This window comes from Pezoporus wallicus, unplaced genomic scaffold (assembly GCF_028554395.1).
Source record: "Pezoporus wallicus isolate ANWC-B61680 ecotype Strahan unplaced genomic scaffold, APGP_CSIRO_Pwel_v1 contig_6428, whole genome shotgun sequence".
Classification (NCBI taxonomy): Eukaryota; Metazoa; Chordata; class Aves; order Psittaciformes; family Psittacidae; genus Pezoporus; species Pezoporus wallicus.
This window is the reverse complement of record NW_026639269.1, coordinates 1,544,907-1,562,197: the sequence shown is the minus strand read 5'-3', so window position 1 is coordinate 1,562,197 and position 17,291 is coordinate 1,544,907. Positions and strand designations below refer to the sequence as shown.

General features: G+C 43.9%; 1 protein-coding gene across 1 annotated transcript; it reads left to right on the top strand.

Moving 5' to 3' along the window:
• The first annotated feature begins 3,529 nt into the window (after positions 1-3,529).
• Positions 3,530-10,881, top strand: GCM1 (glial cells missing transcription factor 1). Its single transcript, XM_057414034.1, has 5 exons — positions 3,530-3,649; positions 5,426-5,678; positions 6,618-6,730; positions 8,333-8,461; positions 10,198-10,881. The coding sequence occupies exons 1-5, from the start codon at positions 3,548-3,550 to the stop codon at positions 10,798-10,800; spliced, it is 1,200 nt and encodes a 399-aa protein (XP_057270017.1). The 5' UTR covers positions 3,530-3,547; the 3' UTR covers positions 10,801-10,881.
• The last annotated feature ends 6,410 nt before the right edge of the window (positions 10,882-17,291 follow it).

The window sequence follows — 17,291 nt, the reverse complement described above, 5'->3', positions numbered from 1 at the left end:
AACAGCCACAACATTACATGCTTTACAAAATGTCTGGTGTGATAAGAGCTAAAAAAAAAACAACCAAAGACATCAATAAAGTGAATAGGAAGCTAGACTTCAGTGCCAAAGCATCAGAGCTCACAGCTTTAATAAAGAGCTACTGAGAAATGAAGTGAAACGTCTATTTGTATACGCTCAAGAATCCAAATGGATGATTAAAAAGAGCTCAGTCCCCAGACCTTTCAGTTGGAGCTATGTTCTTCACATGGCAGAAGAAGATATATGCCTAGTATTTAATGCTCAAACACTCCCTTGGGACAAATAGTAATAATATTTTTTTAAAAGTCTTAATAGATTATTCATATTATTCTGTTCAATAGTAAATTATACAACTACCAGGCTATCAGCTGAGAATATTGCTTAGGAGCTAATCCACAAGTGGACAAATATTAGTTTCCTCAAGAACAGGAACTGAGAAGTCTGTCAGAGATATTTACTATATGTGATATAAGTGTGTGGACATGAAGCTGATACGGCAGAGCCTCTGGCAAATCATGCCCACAACTGCATCTGTCTGCTAGAAACAGCTAGGGAAGTAAATAGACAATGAAAAATGAGAATACTGCATCTGACTGAAGTATCATTTAATTGACACAGAGAAAAACTGAGATGATTGCAAGCTGTTGAGTTGGAGCAGTTCAAGAAATTACCATTCCACCAGCAGGACTTTAATATCCCCTTAATAAGGTGCTACAATGGTGATGCATGTGCATCTCTATTCTGTGCAGGCAACACGCAGTACTCCCAGGTGGTCTGATGAAGCCACTCTGAGAGCCTGTGCTGAGCAGTGACCTAGCCCAATGAGGGCAAAAGTGATGAAACTACATATTTGTAGTAGATAAAAAAAGAGCCTAAGACATTCATCAGTGCTTGAGCGAGCTCTGAGGTGAATTCCAGGCTAATCTGTCTGGTTTATAACCTGCAGTATAGACATGCCTGTTCTACATGATGGGACCATCACAGAACCCTGCAGAATATGTCATTCCATACAGCACTTCTAGAAAGAGGAATGAGGGTAGGAGATTAAACTTTTAAATAAAAAAAAAAACTTAAAAACTGTTCAATGAATGCGACTGAAGCAGCAAATCTAGAACTACACTACCTACATAGAACTGACTTCTTACACAAAGCAGTCCAGAATTCAGAAACATGACAACTGAACAAAAACATGAGACCAACAGCCAGTTCTGATAGCCAGGGCGCTAGCAAGACCAGTTTCAAGAAAAGAATTCAAAAGAAACAAAGGAAAAAGAAAAAAAAATTAAAAAAAAAACCCAAACAAACCCAAGGGAAAAAAAAACCACAAAAAAACCCACCAAAATTTAAAAATACTTCCATGTCAAAATACAGCAATCTCTCTTTCAAAGTGGCAGACCACAGGGGAGAAGCTCTCACTTTTGGATACTGAACGGCAAAGAAGCATAAAGCATTTCAAATAATGTTGAATATAGAGGCAACCAAATTGAGGATATGTCAGCGCCATCTGGGAACAAAAGCTTGCCTCCAGAAAATGAGCAGCGTCCCCAGTGCACTTTTACACAGGCCAAACCATCTTTTCATTACAAGTGACATCTTCATTTGTAGTGAGTTTATGCTCTGTGTCTGTGAGTTTAATCTTATTACTTCATCCTGCTGTCACAGTTGATCAAATAGCAAGGCTGAACTGGGGGATTAAATTGTTATTTTTAAGTCTAGAGAATGCGTTTTAAAAACAAACAAACAAAAAAAATGTCAGGGCAATCCAGAGAAATATTGCTCAAAAGGAGCACCAGTAGGACCTTGGTATACAGAGCTGTCATCCAAACTTGTATGTTCCTCAGCTCCTGGTGCAGTGCAGCACCACAAAACTCTGCAGTAATGAAAGGAGAACGGAAGAACGATAAAAGGCATGCAAAGGCCAACACCTGCAGTAGAGGAGAGGCATGAGAGCTCCCATCAGCAGGGAGAACTTTCAGTGCCAGGGGAAATCATGCACTGGGAGGCAAGCAGCTGTGGAGGCAAAGCAGCTGTGGAAGACAGTGAAGCACACGCTGTTTGCAGCAGACAACTCAGCCCATGTAAAGGGCCATTGACTACACCTAAGATCAGTTAAAGGTTGACCTCACTGAAAGATGAGACCGAAGAGATAAAAAGAAAGACTGATGGGAGCACTGACAAAAGCACCTTCTTTGTGTGGTGGTAAAACAATACAAGTAAGGAGCATGATCTGGTCACTGCTCTGTAATAGCCTACAACCACGTGTTTCTGCTATGGGGTCTTCTTCAGTGGGGTATGATCTTCCATATCCTTCTTTCTCCCTCACTGCCACAGCCTGAGCCACAGAGTGGGGCAGTAGAGCTTTGACTATGCTGCCAGAGCACCACATAGCTGAATGTCTCAAGCGTTCTGCAAATATCTGGAAACTTTTGCCTTAAAGGTGATAATACAACATGTGAAATTGAGATCACAAGTATTTTGTAAATGGGTAAACTGAGGACATGAGGCTAAGTCACTTTCCAAGGGCCACGCGTACGCAGAGCTAGAAACAAGAATAAAATAAATTATGCCTAAAAGGGTCCATGAGATAGAATAGCATTGAGTATATTTTACTTCTTAGTAGTCTCTAACAAATCCTTGTAATAAATTGCAGTGATCTTCCTGAAACCACTGAAGCTGCCCCAGTTTCCATAAGGAACAAACTGGCCTGTTAATTTTCTGATTTCCCTTTTCTCTCCTTGTCAAAAGAAAAGAAACCTCAAAACCTTTTCATGCATGGGATCCCTGAGGATACAGTATTAAGCTCTGCAGGTACTGAAATTCAGAGGAGGGCACCTGCCTGCTTTACAGGATTTCAGGCAAAAAAATGTTTTTAACACACGTTGATGTTTTTTTTTTTTTTACTTCAGGCTGCTGTTGAAATAGGAAAATGCAGATAGCCCAACCCTTCATGTAACTGGTAAGCTCTCAGGGATTACAACAATATTTAAAATAGTTGAGTGCCTTTTCATCTGAAGTCTTCATTTCATTCATGCAGCCCCGTCTTGTTGCTCACCTTTGCTATGTGTGGTATGTGAAATAACTAAAGGTTAAGCAGCAACTCAAAGAGCCCTTAGCAGCCACGCTGCTCAATCAGTTTGGCTCTGGAAATATTCAGCCAGAGTCGGATCAGTTGTACAAGGAGCCTGCAAGCAGAGTTACATGATTATAAACATGGTATCAGAAGACACTGAGGAAAACAGAACAGATGACAAAGGCACAATCTGCTTGCTGTTAACAGTGCCTCTGTAACATCACAGGCTATCTCTAAGCTATATTTTCCACTGCTTTGCCAGCTTGCAAAACTTTTAATGGAACAAGTTTTTCTGGCAGAAGAACACTGATTTTTATCTTTAATGAGCAGCCTCTCTATCATTTAGCTCCAGGAAACAGCTTCCTGGTTGTAAACTGCCTGAGAGCGCTGACAGCCACTCAACTTCAAAAGCAGCCAGGAAAACCTTTCTCCCTAACTTTGGGAAGGAATTCAAAAATGCTGAAAGGTGCAGATGATGTTGTTATGGAGCATGAGGACTCTGCTTCCCAACATGGAGAAATGACAAGCTGGGATATCAATGACATCAAACTTCCCCAGGTATGTGCCTGTCTTAGAAATTTATGAAGTTCTGACCAGTCATCTCCACCGCTGATCTTCAGTGCTTTCTCAGTCATCTATGCTTCATTGCCTTTATTCTCTTTGCCACATTGAGGTATGGGACAGTGCTTTACTGGAAAGCTAGAAAATCTTGAGCAAATACTGATGTTTCCATGCATTGTTCCTTAAATGTATTACTGAAAGACCTGCTGATACTTGAAAAATAGCAATGCTGCAGATGCGTTGCCTTTCTTATCCATTGGTGGATGAGGCGCAGAGAAAGCAAGGGTGAAAAAACATCTCCTGTTGTAAGTACTGAATTAGAGATGTCCAGGACTTGGTTTTTGCCCTGGGTAGTGTTTTATGAGAAATTAGCACAGCATGGATAGCTGCTTCCAACTCCAGTTGCTCAGCCTTGCTGCAGATCGAGCATGCAGGCAACACTCCTTCTATGAACACCTAGGAAAAGCTTGCTTTGTTTTTGCAGAGATTTGCTGAGAGGCAGAATAGTGATCCATCCATCCCTCAGTCCTTTTCTAGTTCTCTTATCCAAAAATTTCAACCATGCTCTCCACTGAAAGCCCACAGCACCCTGCATGCAAACATCGTCTCCATGTCCCTCAACCCAGCACACTTGTGCCAGATTCCTCCTGCTGCCATCCTTCAGCATGCAGTTCTGTTTTCACCTCCTAACTCTGCCTTCTTACCTCATCCCAGCCTTTTCCCTACTATGCCACTGCTGTTCACGCAAAAGCTCCATGTTCCAGACTGCCTTCTCCCCTACCCTCCACTCCAAGGTCACCTTCACCTGCATTTCAGCCTGGAGGCTTCCTCCACACCTTTCCCTACACTATCTGATGGCTCTAGAGGGAGCACAGGAGTTTTTCTCCTTTCAGTGGATGCTCCTGCTGCTGCAATGGCTCTCAGTGGCTGGGATCAGCAATTTCAAGGACATTCCTAACAAGTTTTATAATCCCACAAGACTTTTTCCCTCAAAACCATAACAGATATGTTAGGTGTTTTACAGCTTACTGCATTTTACTGTGTTGACTGTACCAAATGAGGTGATGTGTTTGATCCCTTGTTTGTTTGCTGTTTGGGTTTTTCCCTTTGAGTTTTATTTTAATTGTTCCTTGCAGTGTTGTCTTTTTGTTTTGTAGCTTAGTCCACAGCAGTGAAAATAAAACCTGACCAGAATGACAGGTGTCTTTGTTTTGGACTTCAGAAAAGCCACTGTGGAAGGCTGTCACAGCGAAAGGCCAAAACGAGCGAAAGGCCAAAACGAGCCAAAGTCCAGAACTAAACACCCACTTAAATGTGGGCATAGCCTCCACCTGATTCAGTATTTGCCCTTTTTCCAGTGAACTGAACCAAATCAACACAGATGACTCAGTGTCACAGTGCTGCAAACAGCCTGAAAGGTGAAGCAGGATGTCTGCTATAAAAGGCTAACAGTAGCTAGTCAGGTGATGACTGCTGCCTGCAAGGAAAGTATCTGCTATTTTACGTCAGGCACCTCACCTTTCTCTCCTAGCCAGGTCCTGTACTGAGCTGCACCCGTGGGTGAGTTGGAACAGCCTCCCAGCCAGGCTTTCCTGATGCTTTGGGGCTCACAGGGAGCCATGAGGAGCTGTGGATTTTCTGCCTTCTCTCCACTGTTCCGTCCTGCCAAAAAGCATCACCTGACTAGGTGCTGGAAAACCAGGTCTGCTGGGCTCTTGCGCATGCTCTTCTTTTCCTCAGCCTAAAACGTGGCTTGCTTTGGTCTCTCCACAGGATGTAAGACAGATAGATGGGTTTCAAGAATGGCCAGATTCCTACGTAAAGCATATCTATAGCTCGGAAGATAAAAATGCACAGAGGCACCACAGCAGCTGGGCAATGAGAAACACCAACAACCACAATTCTCGCATCTTAAAAAAGTCCTGCCTTGGAGTGGTGGTCTGTGGCAACAACTGCTCAACCTTGGATGGGAGGAAGATCTACTTAAGACCAGCCATATGTGATAAAGCAAGGCAAAAACAACAGCGTGAGTATGAACATGGCTGTTCATTGTATGGCAGTCGTAAGTGATCACAACACAAAAATCAAGCTACAGGATACCCTTGGGATTATCCAAACTTTCAGATGTCATTCTTTATATTCAAATGCAACTCTTGATTTTGAAACAATGCATTTACATTTCTTACTTTTGGGCCAGGAGTTGTTTGCTTGGTTGTTTTCTTGATTTTTTCTTTTTTAGTCTCTTTTTCTGATGGTTGGGGATTGATTTCCAGCCTTCTCTGGCCCATGAATGAGGCTACTGAGCAGTGCAGGCAGCTTCCTGCTGTGCTGCTCCTACTGAGTGTAGCTTCACTATTGCATGGGCCCAAGAGTAACTCAGGAGACAACTCTTGCAGGAAAGAAGTTGCTCATAAATTCTGATGACTGGAAAAAAGGCTTCATAGTCATGTCACTGGAGCAACACAAAGAAAACAGAGAACATAACCTGCAAGCACATTTTTAATGAGACCATTCCAAACAATTGTTGACTGCTCAGTAGAGCTAGCACATACTGATTTCTGGATCTGATGAGCCTTTTGGCTAAAGAGAAGTATTGCTCAAGCACTTACTGAGGTCAGAATGCTGTCCTCTATCAAAATCAGACAAGAACACATGAAATTCCGGATGCTGCCAGGTTAAAAAAAAATAAAACAGACCATGATAATACATGAAAAAATCATACTAAAGCTATAATAGAAATAATTTTTGCTAATTATGTTTACTACTGGAACAGAATAAAGGCAATAATTAGTTTGCTTATATTGATTTTTGGTTACATTTGAAATTGTTTTGCATATTTTTTTCTCAGCGTAGTTTCTGAGCCCCAGAACAGAAGTTGCAGTCCACCACCAATGAGCCATTGTACCACACAGGATTCATCTGACTGGTGTGGTATAGAAAATATTTCCTATTATTTTTGTTCCAGGGAAATGCTGTCCAAACTGCAATGGGCCCCTGAGGCTCCTTTCCTGCCGAGGCCATGGGGGTTACCCAGTTACCAACTTCTGGAGGCATGAAGGACAATTCATATTTTTTCAGGTTGGTGTAAAATTACCTTACGCTGTGCAAGTTAATTGTAATTTTAAAGACTGGTTTTTAAGATTGATTAAGGACAGGTTTTGTTCAAATAAATAAAGGTCATTGAATATGACAAGATCAAATGACTGTAAGGAGAAAAATTTTCTGAGTGAGACAAGGTCCCCGAGAAGGCTGATCTAACCCTGAACTTAATCCTGCCTGAGCAGGAGGTTGAGCTAGACCTCCAGAGCTCCCTTTCAACCTAAATTAGCCTGTGCTATTAATATTAGATTTTTCACTTAAGCTCCCATGAAAATCTCTTGATTTTGAATCACTTTGCCTCAGGAACACAGAAACCAACAAAGTCTCAGAAAATCAGAAACGCCATGTTCTCTCAACCCTTTCTCCCAGGCACCATGAATAAGCACGAGCTTATCTTAGAGCAGGAAATGGTTCTACCCAAGGGAATGTGTATGGAAAATGCCATCTCTGTGTTATGTGTAACTGATATATGGAAAACAGTGTATGCAAGTGTTTAAATGCTGGGCACTATTTCTGGAAGATGTAGTTGTAGTTTAGTACTATAACCATTGAACTCTCCTGTTTTCCAGTCTTTCACTTATGTGCAGGTTAATAAAATTAATTCTCTGCAGAAGCTAAAGGAAATTAATGTTCTGATAAAAATATTTGAAGTGCGAGGAAGATGGAAACGACTGCAGGGACACTGTAGCCAGGCTGCAGAAGACCCAGTGGCTTCAGCTGGGGCTCTAGTGTGGGAGTCTTTTCTGTACATAAATATGGTGCACTGGTTTTATGATTTCAGAGAACTTCTACCCCATCACTCTTCATCTGGGATACATTTGTTACTTGAGCTCACCTTAAATAGGTCTTACCATAGAATCATAGAATGGTTTGGGTTGGAAGGGACCTTAAAGGTCCCCTTGTTCCAACCCCCCTGCCATGGAGAGGGACACTTTCCACTAGACCAGGTTGCTCAAAGACCCGTCCAACCTGGCCTTGAACATTTCTAGGAACACGCCAGCCACAGCTTCTTTGGGCAAAGAATTTCTTCCTAATACCGTATCTAAATTTCCCTTCTACCAGTTTAAAGCCATTCCCCCTTGACTTGCCACTACATGCCCTTGTAAAATGTCCTTCTCCAGCTCTCTTCTAGGCCCCCTTTAGGTACTGGAAGCTGCTCTAAGGTCTCCCCTGAGCCTGCTCTTTTTAGGCTAAGCAACACCAGCACTTTCAGCCTGTCTCCATTCCAGAGGTGCTCCAGCCCTCTGACCATCTTCATGGCCTTCCTCTGGCCTTACTCAAGCAAGTCCACACCCCTCTTGTGTTGGGGCCACCGGAGCTGGATGCAGTACTGCAGGTGGGGGTCCCACAAGAGCAGAGTACAGGCAGACAAGCCCCTTCCTCCATCTGCTGGTCACACTTCTTTTGATGCAACCCAGGACAGGGCTGGCTTTTTGGGCTGTGAGCACACATTGCCTTATTAAATACAAAGTGTTAAATCAGGCCATATGTGTGGGTTTGGCCTGTGCTACAAATTCTATTCCCTTAAGATTAATAACAAGGTTGTTTCTAACTTTAATATACCGTAATTACTTTCTAAAGTCCAAAGGAGCTCATGACCATCCACGTCCAGAAACAAAATTAGAAGCAGAAGCAAGAAGATCAACCCAAAAAGCACAGACAGCTTTTTCTCCATCTTGTCCAAGATTAAAAAGAATACAGGAACTTGAGGTAACTTTTATTATTGATCAATGAAATTGTGGGTTTAGTGATCCATGGTTCAAGCATGGTGGAGGTTGTCTGCTTTGGGTCTGGGTGAGATCAGGCTTACATCTCCACATTCTGCCTCCCTGTGATCAGTCCAAGAAGGAACAGGGCTATTCTCAGCATCCTTCTCTGCTCAGCACTGTCATCCACTGCCAGCACATCCTGCCTGGAGCCTCTTTGGGCATGGTGGCAACATGGCATTACATCTATACTGTTAAACAAAGCAGGGCTGGAGGGAAAGCTCAGTCATGTCACTATTCTCATGGTCCCTGCCATGGATTTGGCCAGTGCTAACTTGTGCTCCAAGACAACATGCCCTGGCACAGGTCAGGAGAACAGCACGTGTCAGTGACCGTTTCCTGGCAGATTTTGGACCAGGTTGCATCAGGTTTGGGTCCTGTCACTGGACACAGCCTCCCTCCAACCCTAACTATTCTATGATTCTGTGATTCTATGTCTTCTTCCTTCCCTTCCTACAACAGCTTCCCAGTATTTTCACTTTGAATCATGTGGGAGTAGGAACAGACCAAAGATGTCTTAAATACCTAATTATAGAGCCTGCTGTTCAGCTGGTCTGACTCTGTGCAGTTGGAGTGATACCATTTAATCTCAGCTGGTTTCCCTTTCATGGCTCTCCAGCAGGTTCTTTGGGGGTAAATAACCCATCATATTTGTGTTCCGCCAAGATTGGCTGCAATACGACTAACTCGGGAGTCTGATTTGACACATAAAATCTCTGTCCCTGAATCTGCAAAAAGTCTTCTGTAAAGATTTGATTTTAATGTGCTCACAAGAGACAAGGGAGGAGAAAACTGTGAGCCCAAAATAGAGCAAGTGATACACAGGATGTTTTCCTTACAGCATCAGTGGGTCTTTAGCTGAAGGTGGGCTGGGTCCTACATCAGGTTGTTGGAATTTCTTCTTATGGTGAGTGGAGGACAGCTGAAAAGAGCTTTGCTACTCTGGCAGTCAGCAAAATCACTATAATTAAATGGATGCAAAAGTAGAATTACAAAGAAGAGAGACCTGTAGGTACTCATCAGAAATGGCAGCAGGGAGTGAGTGCTCTGAAAGGAAGTAAAGTTTGCAAAATCATAATCCAATAATTAGGGCAATTAAAGAAGTTGTGAAATATCCAGAACAAAAGACCTAGAAGGATAATTCTTGTGTGCTGCTCCCTCCCTGAAGGAAATTTCTGTTTGTGGGGTAAAAAAATGTAAAGACAGGAAAGTCTATTAGTTAGAAATACAGGCAGAGTCTTGAAAATCTGAAGCATAATATTATTGTAGTGAAAAGATCACCTCAGAACAATCAGTTTAAAAAATCACACTTAGCTTTTACAAACTTCATAGGAAAGAAAGGAATCCGTGGTGTCAAGTGTACTCGCATAATTTAATATTCAGGTGTTTATTTAATATATGCTGGCAGCAGGAGCTGAGGGCTGTGAATGCGAGGTCTAACAATTCTTTCAGTGTAGAACAGGCTTTGAGCAAAATCTGGTCAAACAAACCCAGATCCGTGGTCTGCTGTTTGGTTTGCCCCTAAAGCCCACTGGCACTCCCCCACATGGAGGTTCTGCTACAGCACCTGCTTCGTTACCTGTATTAATGGAACGCTTTCATGAGTGTCTCATACAGGACGGATGTTACGTGTTGCCACAAGACCCCTTGTTTTGCTAACCCATGTCATGCTTTCCCAAGTCTCTGACAGGTGCAGTGCCGACGCGGGAGGCTTTGCCTTTACTTCTTTCCAAGCCAGACATTTCCTCGCTACCGGATAATTTTGGGGGACACATAAGCAAAAGCTCGCGGGAGTCGGTGCTAGGCAGCTGCTCCGGGTGGCTGCCATGCTCCAGAGCTGAGGAGGATGGGGGCTCCAGAGAGGTGCTGGCCTGGAGCAGGAGCCCAGCCCTCAGGAGCAGCCCCAGCGCCGGGAGGCCTGGCAGCGGCCCTGCTGTCCCCTGCACAGCCCCTTCCCCCCAGCACTGCACCCACCCCAGCACCCCACACACCCTAACCATGGAGAAGGATGGACATGGCCCCTTCACGCATAGCACTGGTCCCCTGGGGGATGGATCCTGCGAGGACAAATCCCCACTGACCTACAACGGCTGCTGCCTCCTTCCCCTGCCCTACCCTGTGCCTCAGGGAGGTCCCTGCCCCATGGCGAGTGGGGCACAGCACCACCAACAGCTCTCAGTGCCTCCGAGGGGAAGTGAAGGACATGATGGTGAGGGAGGGCGCCACGTGGGTCTCAACTACTGCAATGACGATGTGTTTTTTAACCTGTACCCATTACGGTGACTGGTTTTAAATGTCCTCTCCGTCTCCTCTTTTGGCAACAGGCCTAATTCTCTATCCCTGTTGCAACGCAGATGTCAAAGTGCTACCGTGCTGATTCCCGCTTTGGCTCCTCTTGCAGGGCTTTCATACCTGAAGACTTGTCTTTGTTCAGGTTTTTTTAAATGTTGTATTTTCCCCCACTATTTCATTGGTCTAATAAAAGGTATCAGCTCTGCTGACAGGCTGCCTTGCTGCCATTCCGTTTTGGTAGCATTTCAATCCCCCTTGATAGGCAGTCTGTTCAAGCCTGCGGGACTGTGGAAGGTGCAGACAAATGACCTCAAGGACCACAATGTCCCGTGTGCCCCTCTGCACTCCTCCAGCTCCTTTGGGCAGTGACATAAGTTCTTCCACTGCACTAGCCCTGCAAAAGTATTGTGTAGAATCATCACAGAATGGTTTGGGTTGGAGGGGACCTGTATTTCACCTAGTTCCATCCCCTCTACTGTAGGCAGGGATATTATTCACCAGACCAGGTTGCTCGAAGCCCCCTCCAACCTGGCCTTGAACACTGCCAGGAATGGGGCAGCCACAGCTTCTCTGGGAACCTGTGCCAGGTCCTCAACACCCTCATAAAAGTTTTTCCTCTTAAGTCCAATTTAAACCTACCCTCTTTCAGTTTTAAACTGTTGCTCCTTTTCCTGTCACTTACAAGCCTCAGTAAAAAGTCTTTCTTTGTATTTCTTATAAGCCCCTTTCATATACCCTTGTAATAAGGTCTCCCCAAAACCTGCTCTTCTTTAGGCTGAACAACCCCAACTCTCTCAGCCTGTCTTCACAGGAGAGGTGCTCTCATCTTTGTGGCCCTCCTCTGAACCTGCTCTAGCAGTGTTTTTCTGCAGGGCTGAACCCAGTTTCATGCAACTGTATGTTCAAGGTGCCTTGCTGCTTTTTCCACCCACTTGGCATTTCTTTCATTGCAAACTATAACAAATCCTTCAGAATCTTTTTCCATACATCACCTCCTTTTCTGACCGTACCATAAGCTATATTTCAGCAGGATCTACCAGTTCCCTACATTTGTTTAAAAAAGTAAGTTGCTGAATATGTATTTCTTGCCTGAACTTAGTGGCCAGCTCAGAGATCTTTAGCAGAGTATCCTTTATCTTTTCCCATAACTCACATCTGCATAACTTCCCTGCTTGACTAGCCTCTGCTGCTCTCTGGACTGTTTTAGGGACTGCTATGCCTTGCCCCGCAAAGGGAGGCAGTGACATCCCTGCTGCCACCTCTGCAAGAAAGACCTGAGGGATGTTCTGTCTGTAGCCATATTTCATGGCTGGCTCCTTTAACCACAATGAAGATAGCCTCAGTTCCATGGTCCATCCAGCTGTTGGTCCTGACTGTGTCCTACCCGGCCTGCAAAAGCAAGTTGTACCCTGAAGGTCAAGGCAAAATACAACTTTTATTGGAATGAGTCTGGGAGGACAGTATTACTAGACAAGTGGCAATAAAAACTTCACAGTACCTCAAACTGTGGTGTACCTTGTGTCCATCAAACACATTCAGTCTTACAACTGTTTTGTGGGGTTTTTTTGCTTGTTTTCATCTTTTTAGATTCCCTCTATTTAAAAAAAACTTTAGAATATATTAGTTACTAGGGAAATGACTCTCATTGCAGAGGGTGGAGTTCAGAGACATTTATGAGACAAGAACAAATTATATTGGTAGAGTGTTTCAAAATATTTACTGCAATTTGTGAAACAGGGGATGTGTAGTGATTTATGTGGAAAAAATCTAAATGTAGATCACAAAATGACAGTCTGCTGTTTTATGTGAAGGTCAGTTCACCAAACTTTCATTTAGTTTGTGAGTTCCTCTCACGCTAACTTTTATGACTTTCATGGTGATTCTTTGGATTAGTAAGTCAGAGAAGGAAACTTTGATCAAGGGTAATAACAACCTCCACTTCTAAGACAGAAAAAGGGAAATCAACAGGAGCTATAAGTGCTTGTGCTTTGGGAGGTGAGCTGCGGGACTACAGGGACAGACAGCTCCCCTGGGGCTTCATGTCCAATAGCCAAGATTCCTCTGCAACTGCCAAACAACTGCCAAACCGGTCACACCAGCAAAAGACGGAGCATAGCATGGACCCTGCCTCCTCTCATCCTGTCCTGTCTCATCTCGCCTTTCCTCTGAATTCCTTACCTGTTCACTGCACCACTGCCAGCACCACCTTTCAGCAATGGTACCATACAGATGTGAGGCTCGGGGGCTCCTCGGACAGTGTTCCCACACCTAAGTACCATCAGTTCTCTTTACACCCACCAACCCCTTCCCCTGATTTTAAAATCTTCCAGCAAAGGCAATTTGATAGCCAGTCACATAACCTGTTACATGGCTTCACTGTCCCAATCCCAACTGTTACCATTTTTACTTCACATTTGATTTTCTTTCCCAATGATTGACCATTTCTCCAAATCTTTGAAGATGTGTACTGTGAAACTCAGTAGAATTTTCACAGGTTTCCTAAAGGACTCTTACCACCAGACCTCCCTAAAAGCCAATTACTACCAAACCTGCCTTCCTGCCTGAGATGCAGGAAACTTTTTGTTTGTTTGCCTTTAAGTCTGAACCAAAAGGAAACCTATTCCTGTGAGCACAGCTCCACTTAGCAGCTACCTGCCATAGCAGGGCTGTATCTTCTTGCAGCTTGTGATCTCCTGCACCCAGGACCATCCCGCAGTTTGGGGGGACACCCAGTACCCATTCATGCAACATTCATCGCACCCAGTAAGTTTCCAAAAGGAATATATTTCAGGTTCAAGGAGGACATGACATTCCTTTTTAAAAAGGAGGAAACTAAGACTTCATGATTTTTCTAGGGTTAACTGCAGAAAGGCTTTCCAGATTCATAAGCTGCCAGGGTCAGTTCAACCTTTCTGCGTTCTTGCAGTGACTCCTGTGCTGGCAGCAACTTCCTCCACTCCCTCCACCATACAACCAGCACAGTGGGTCGATATAGTGCCAAACTTATATCTGTTTGGCTCAAAATATGAAGACACCAATCTCAGCTCTGACCTTCTCAAAAATGACTTTTTTGATATGTGAAAAGAAACATAGGCACATTGCTGCTTCAGGCCTCTTTTAACCAGCTCTAAGGTATTGTGCTCAACTGAGTGATAAGAATCAGAGGTGAAAGATGGCACTAGATGCATTATCCTCTGCAATTTTAAGAAAATATACTGAGCAAAAACATTATTCAGGGTAGCTTGCTGAAGAAACACCAATTGGTATGCGAGGATCCACCCACAGGTAACCCTGTAACCTTTTTCTCTGCTGCAGAAAATGTTTTTTTTGCGAGGCACAGCTGCAGTAAACTATCAGGAAGGCAGTAGAGGTGCAAGGAGGCCAGGATACGGATAATTACACCAGCAAAATGTTTTGTTCTGGCTTATCATTGTTTCAGATGGCTCTAGCTAATGCTAACGTTTACAAAAATATCCCTACATGGCATGGATGTTCCACACTTGATGCTTTCCCAAGGTCTTACCTCTGAAAGCACTAGCCTTAATACTTAAGGGGTAATTCTTTAGGAGTAATCTCTGCACTTTTCTGAAACAAGTATTTTTAGCTACAAGGGCTCTTCTGAGGCCATCAGAGAAGCACAGCAATGTTGCTCAGAACGATACATTAGCCAGACTGTATCTTACAGAAACAGTATGGGTGCTTTTATGACTCATACAGCATTTAAAGATGAAATCTAGACATATAATCAGAAGAAGCTATCTTAATAAATAAAAGGCAGCAGCTGGACACCTCCATTGTTTTGGCAAATTTACCCTCAGATTATCATTGTGAGAAAGGGAAATGCTTTTGTATAAGTCATACCAATGGGGAGATGAGAAGGCAGAACAGGGATGGGACCCACACCTCTCCAGCCTTGGGCACACATACCCTGCATTTCTTCAGGCCTTCCATTCCTCAGGGCCTCTACCTTTGCATGTGGAAAGAGTTGCAGGTCAGACTGAGCACAGCCAGATGTTTTCACTTTCAACCCCTTGTACAAAGCTCCTGCCCTTTGGTAGACTGAAGCTATAACTGCTTTATATGAACTGCAAAGTTACAGACTATTTTCTAAAATACGGTTTTAAATGCATTCTCTATATTTTTAGACAAAACAAGTGTGTCAAACTGCTGGCGGCAGGAAGGACTCCAGCTGAGGAAGCTTTAGGAGGTATACTCCTAAGTAACTGTATAAAGTTTTTTCTTTCTCACAGCCTTTGGGAGGTTTACTAATCCATTTGGCTGGTACTCCGAGAAGTTTTGCTCTGCTTCCCCTCAGTGTAATAATTTGGCCCTTTCTAAGTAATTATGGCCAAGGAGTTTGAAAGGGACTATCTAATGTGTTCTACTTTATTGCAAACAAAATGTAGATGTGGTCCCTGTGGTGAATCTCAGCAGATACATGGCCCATCTGTGACAGGAACAGGCCTTATGTGGCAGGGTAGTGACTGGCGTGGGGACTGATTTGGAGAAAACTCCAGAACAAACTCGCCAACAGAGTTTCAAGTTGAGAAGCAGGTATTCTTTATTGCGGCGCCAGGAGACACGGGGGATAGCTCCTCCAAACGTGTGTCCCTGAATTGCTACACAGATCATCCTTTTATGGTCACTGAGCATATTACATCATTTTCCAAAAAGTTTCTGGCATGCATACAAAAATATGGTCATCTTTAAGGGTCGTTTACTTTTCCCAACAAGCTTAATTAACATTACAGACATAGCAATCATCCTGTCCTTTTACTTATCAGTTAGTTTATCTGTGCCCACCCTGGACATCTGCTAGTCCCAGCTACTCCCCTTCCCCAGGTCCTGTCCTTCTATTCTGCTTTTCTCACACCTTTTGTACTGAGGTCCTGAGGGCCTGTGTCCTGGGTTCAGCAGTAGCAGTCAATTTTCTCCTCCTTGGTAGCTGGTGCAGTGCAGTGTTTTGACTTTCAGCTCGGGAACAGAGCTGATAACAAGGATGTTTTGGTTTGGCCAAGGACTCTGTGAGCCTCATGCTCTGCCAGGGAGGAGGGGAAGCTGGGAGGAAGCAGAGACAGGACACCTGACCCAAACTGACCAAAGAGGTATTCCATACCACAGCACGTCATGCCCAGGATGTAACTGGGAGTTAGCCGGAAGGGCTGGGAGACTGCAGGGTTGGAGGAGGTATCGGTCAGTGCTTGGTCAGGCTGGGGGGGCAAGTTATCGGTCAGCTGGTGGTGAGGTGTTGTATTCTGTTCCCTTGTTATTTCCTTTATCATTGTTACTATTGGTGGTAGCAGTAGTGATTTGTGTTATACCTTAGTTACGAAACTGTTCTTATCTCAACCCGTGGGAGTTGCATTCTTTTCGATTCTCTTCTCCGTCCCTCCAGGAGTAGGGGGAGTGCAAGAAGGGGGGGAAGTGAGTGAACAAGTTGTCTGGTTTGGTTTAAACCACGACAGTCTGAAACTATGTCAATTACCTTCAAGCACCGCAGTTATTTTCCACTACAAACCCATCAAACTTAACATTACTTAGAACTGATTATATTTTGTACTTTTGTGCCTCCTTGTTTCAGGACCCAGTGGAGGCAAAGGAAGATGGAAAATTTATTTAAGAAATAAAAATGAAGGCTGTCTCCTGGTGTCAAAGTAAAAATAGATGTGATCAGTAATCAGAGCTTGAATAGGATATTAACATTGCACATCTGAATGCTCTAAACAATTTGACCTGGCTCTTGTGCAAGCTACCCTGACTGGCCTTGATTCAATACAATGCCCCTTTCTCCCTGCTGCCGTCCCTAGGCACTATTGGGTTTTTGCCTTTCATAAGGTAAACTTCACCAACATTCTCACCTCGTGGAGCAAAGAGGACTCACCACTGATGCAGGAGAACAAGGTTAGGGAGCACTTAAACAAACCCTACATACATAAAACCATGGGCCCTGACAGGATGTACCAGTGAGTGCTGTGAGAGCTGGCAGGTGTCATTGTGAGGCCACTCTCAATCGTCTTTGAAAAGTCAAGGTGACTGGTATAGCTTCCTGAAGGCTGGGAGAAAGCAGTGTCACTCCTTTCTTCAAGGAGAAAAAGAAGGAAGATCTGGGGAACTATAGGCCAGCCAGCTCCACCTCAAAATCTGTGCAGGTAATGGAGAAAATCCTCCTGGAAACTGCAAACATGTGAAAGACTAAAAAGTGATCAGGAGTAGTCAGCATGGATTTATCAAAGGTAAATTGTGCTTAGCCTCTGATACCTTCTACAGTGAGATGAGTGGCTTGGTGGATGGAGAGAGGGAGCAGTGGATGTTTTTTCATCTTGACTTTAGCCAGGATTTCAGCACTGTCCTCATAACATCCTCACAGACAAGCTCAGTGGACTTGCTAAGTGGACACTGAGGTGGAGTGAAACCTCCACTGTTCTGTGACTCTGGGAATATTTAAGATCAGCCATAGCTGTTCTTACACCAGACAACTGCAA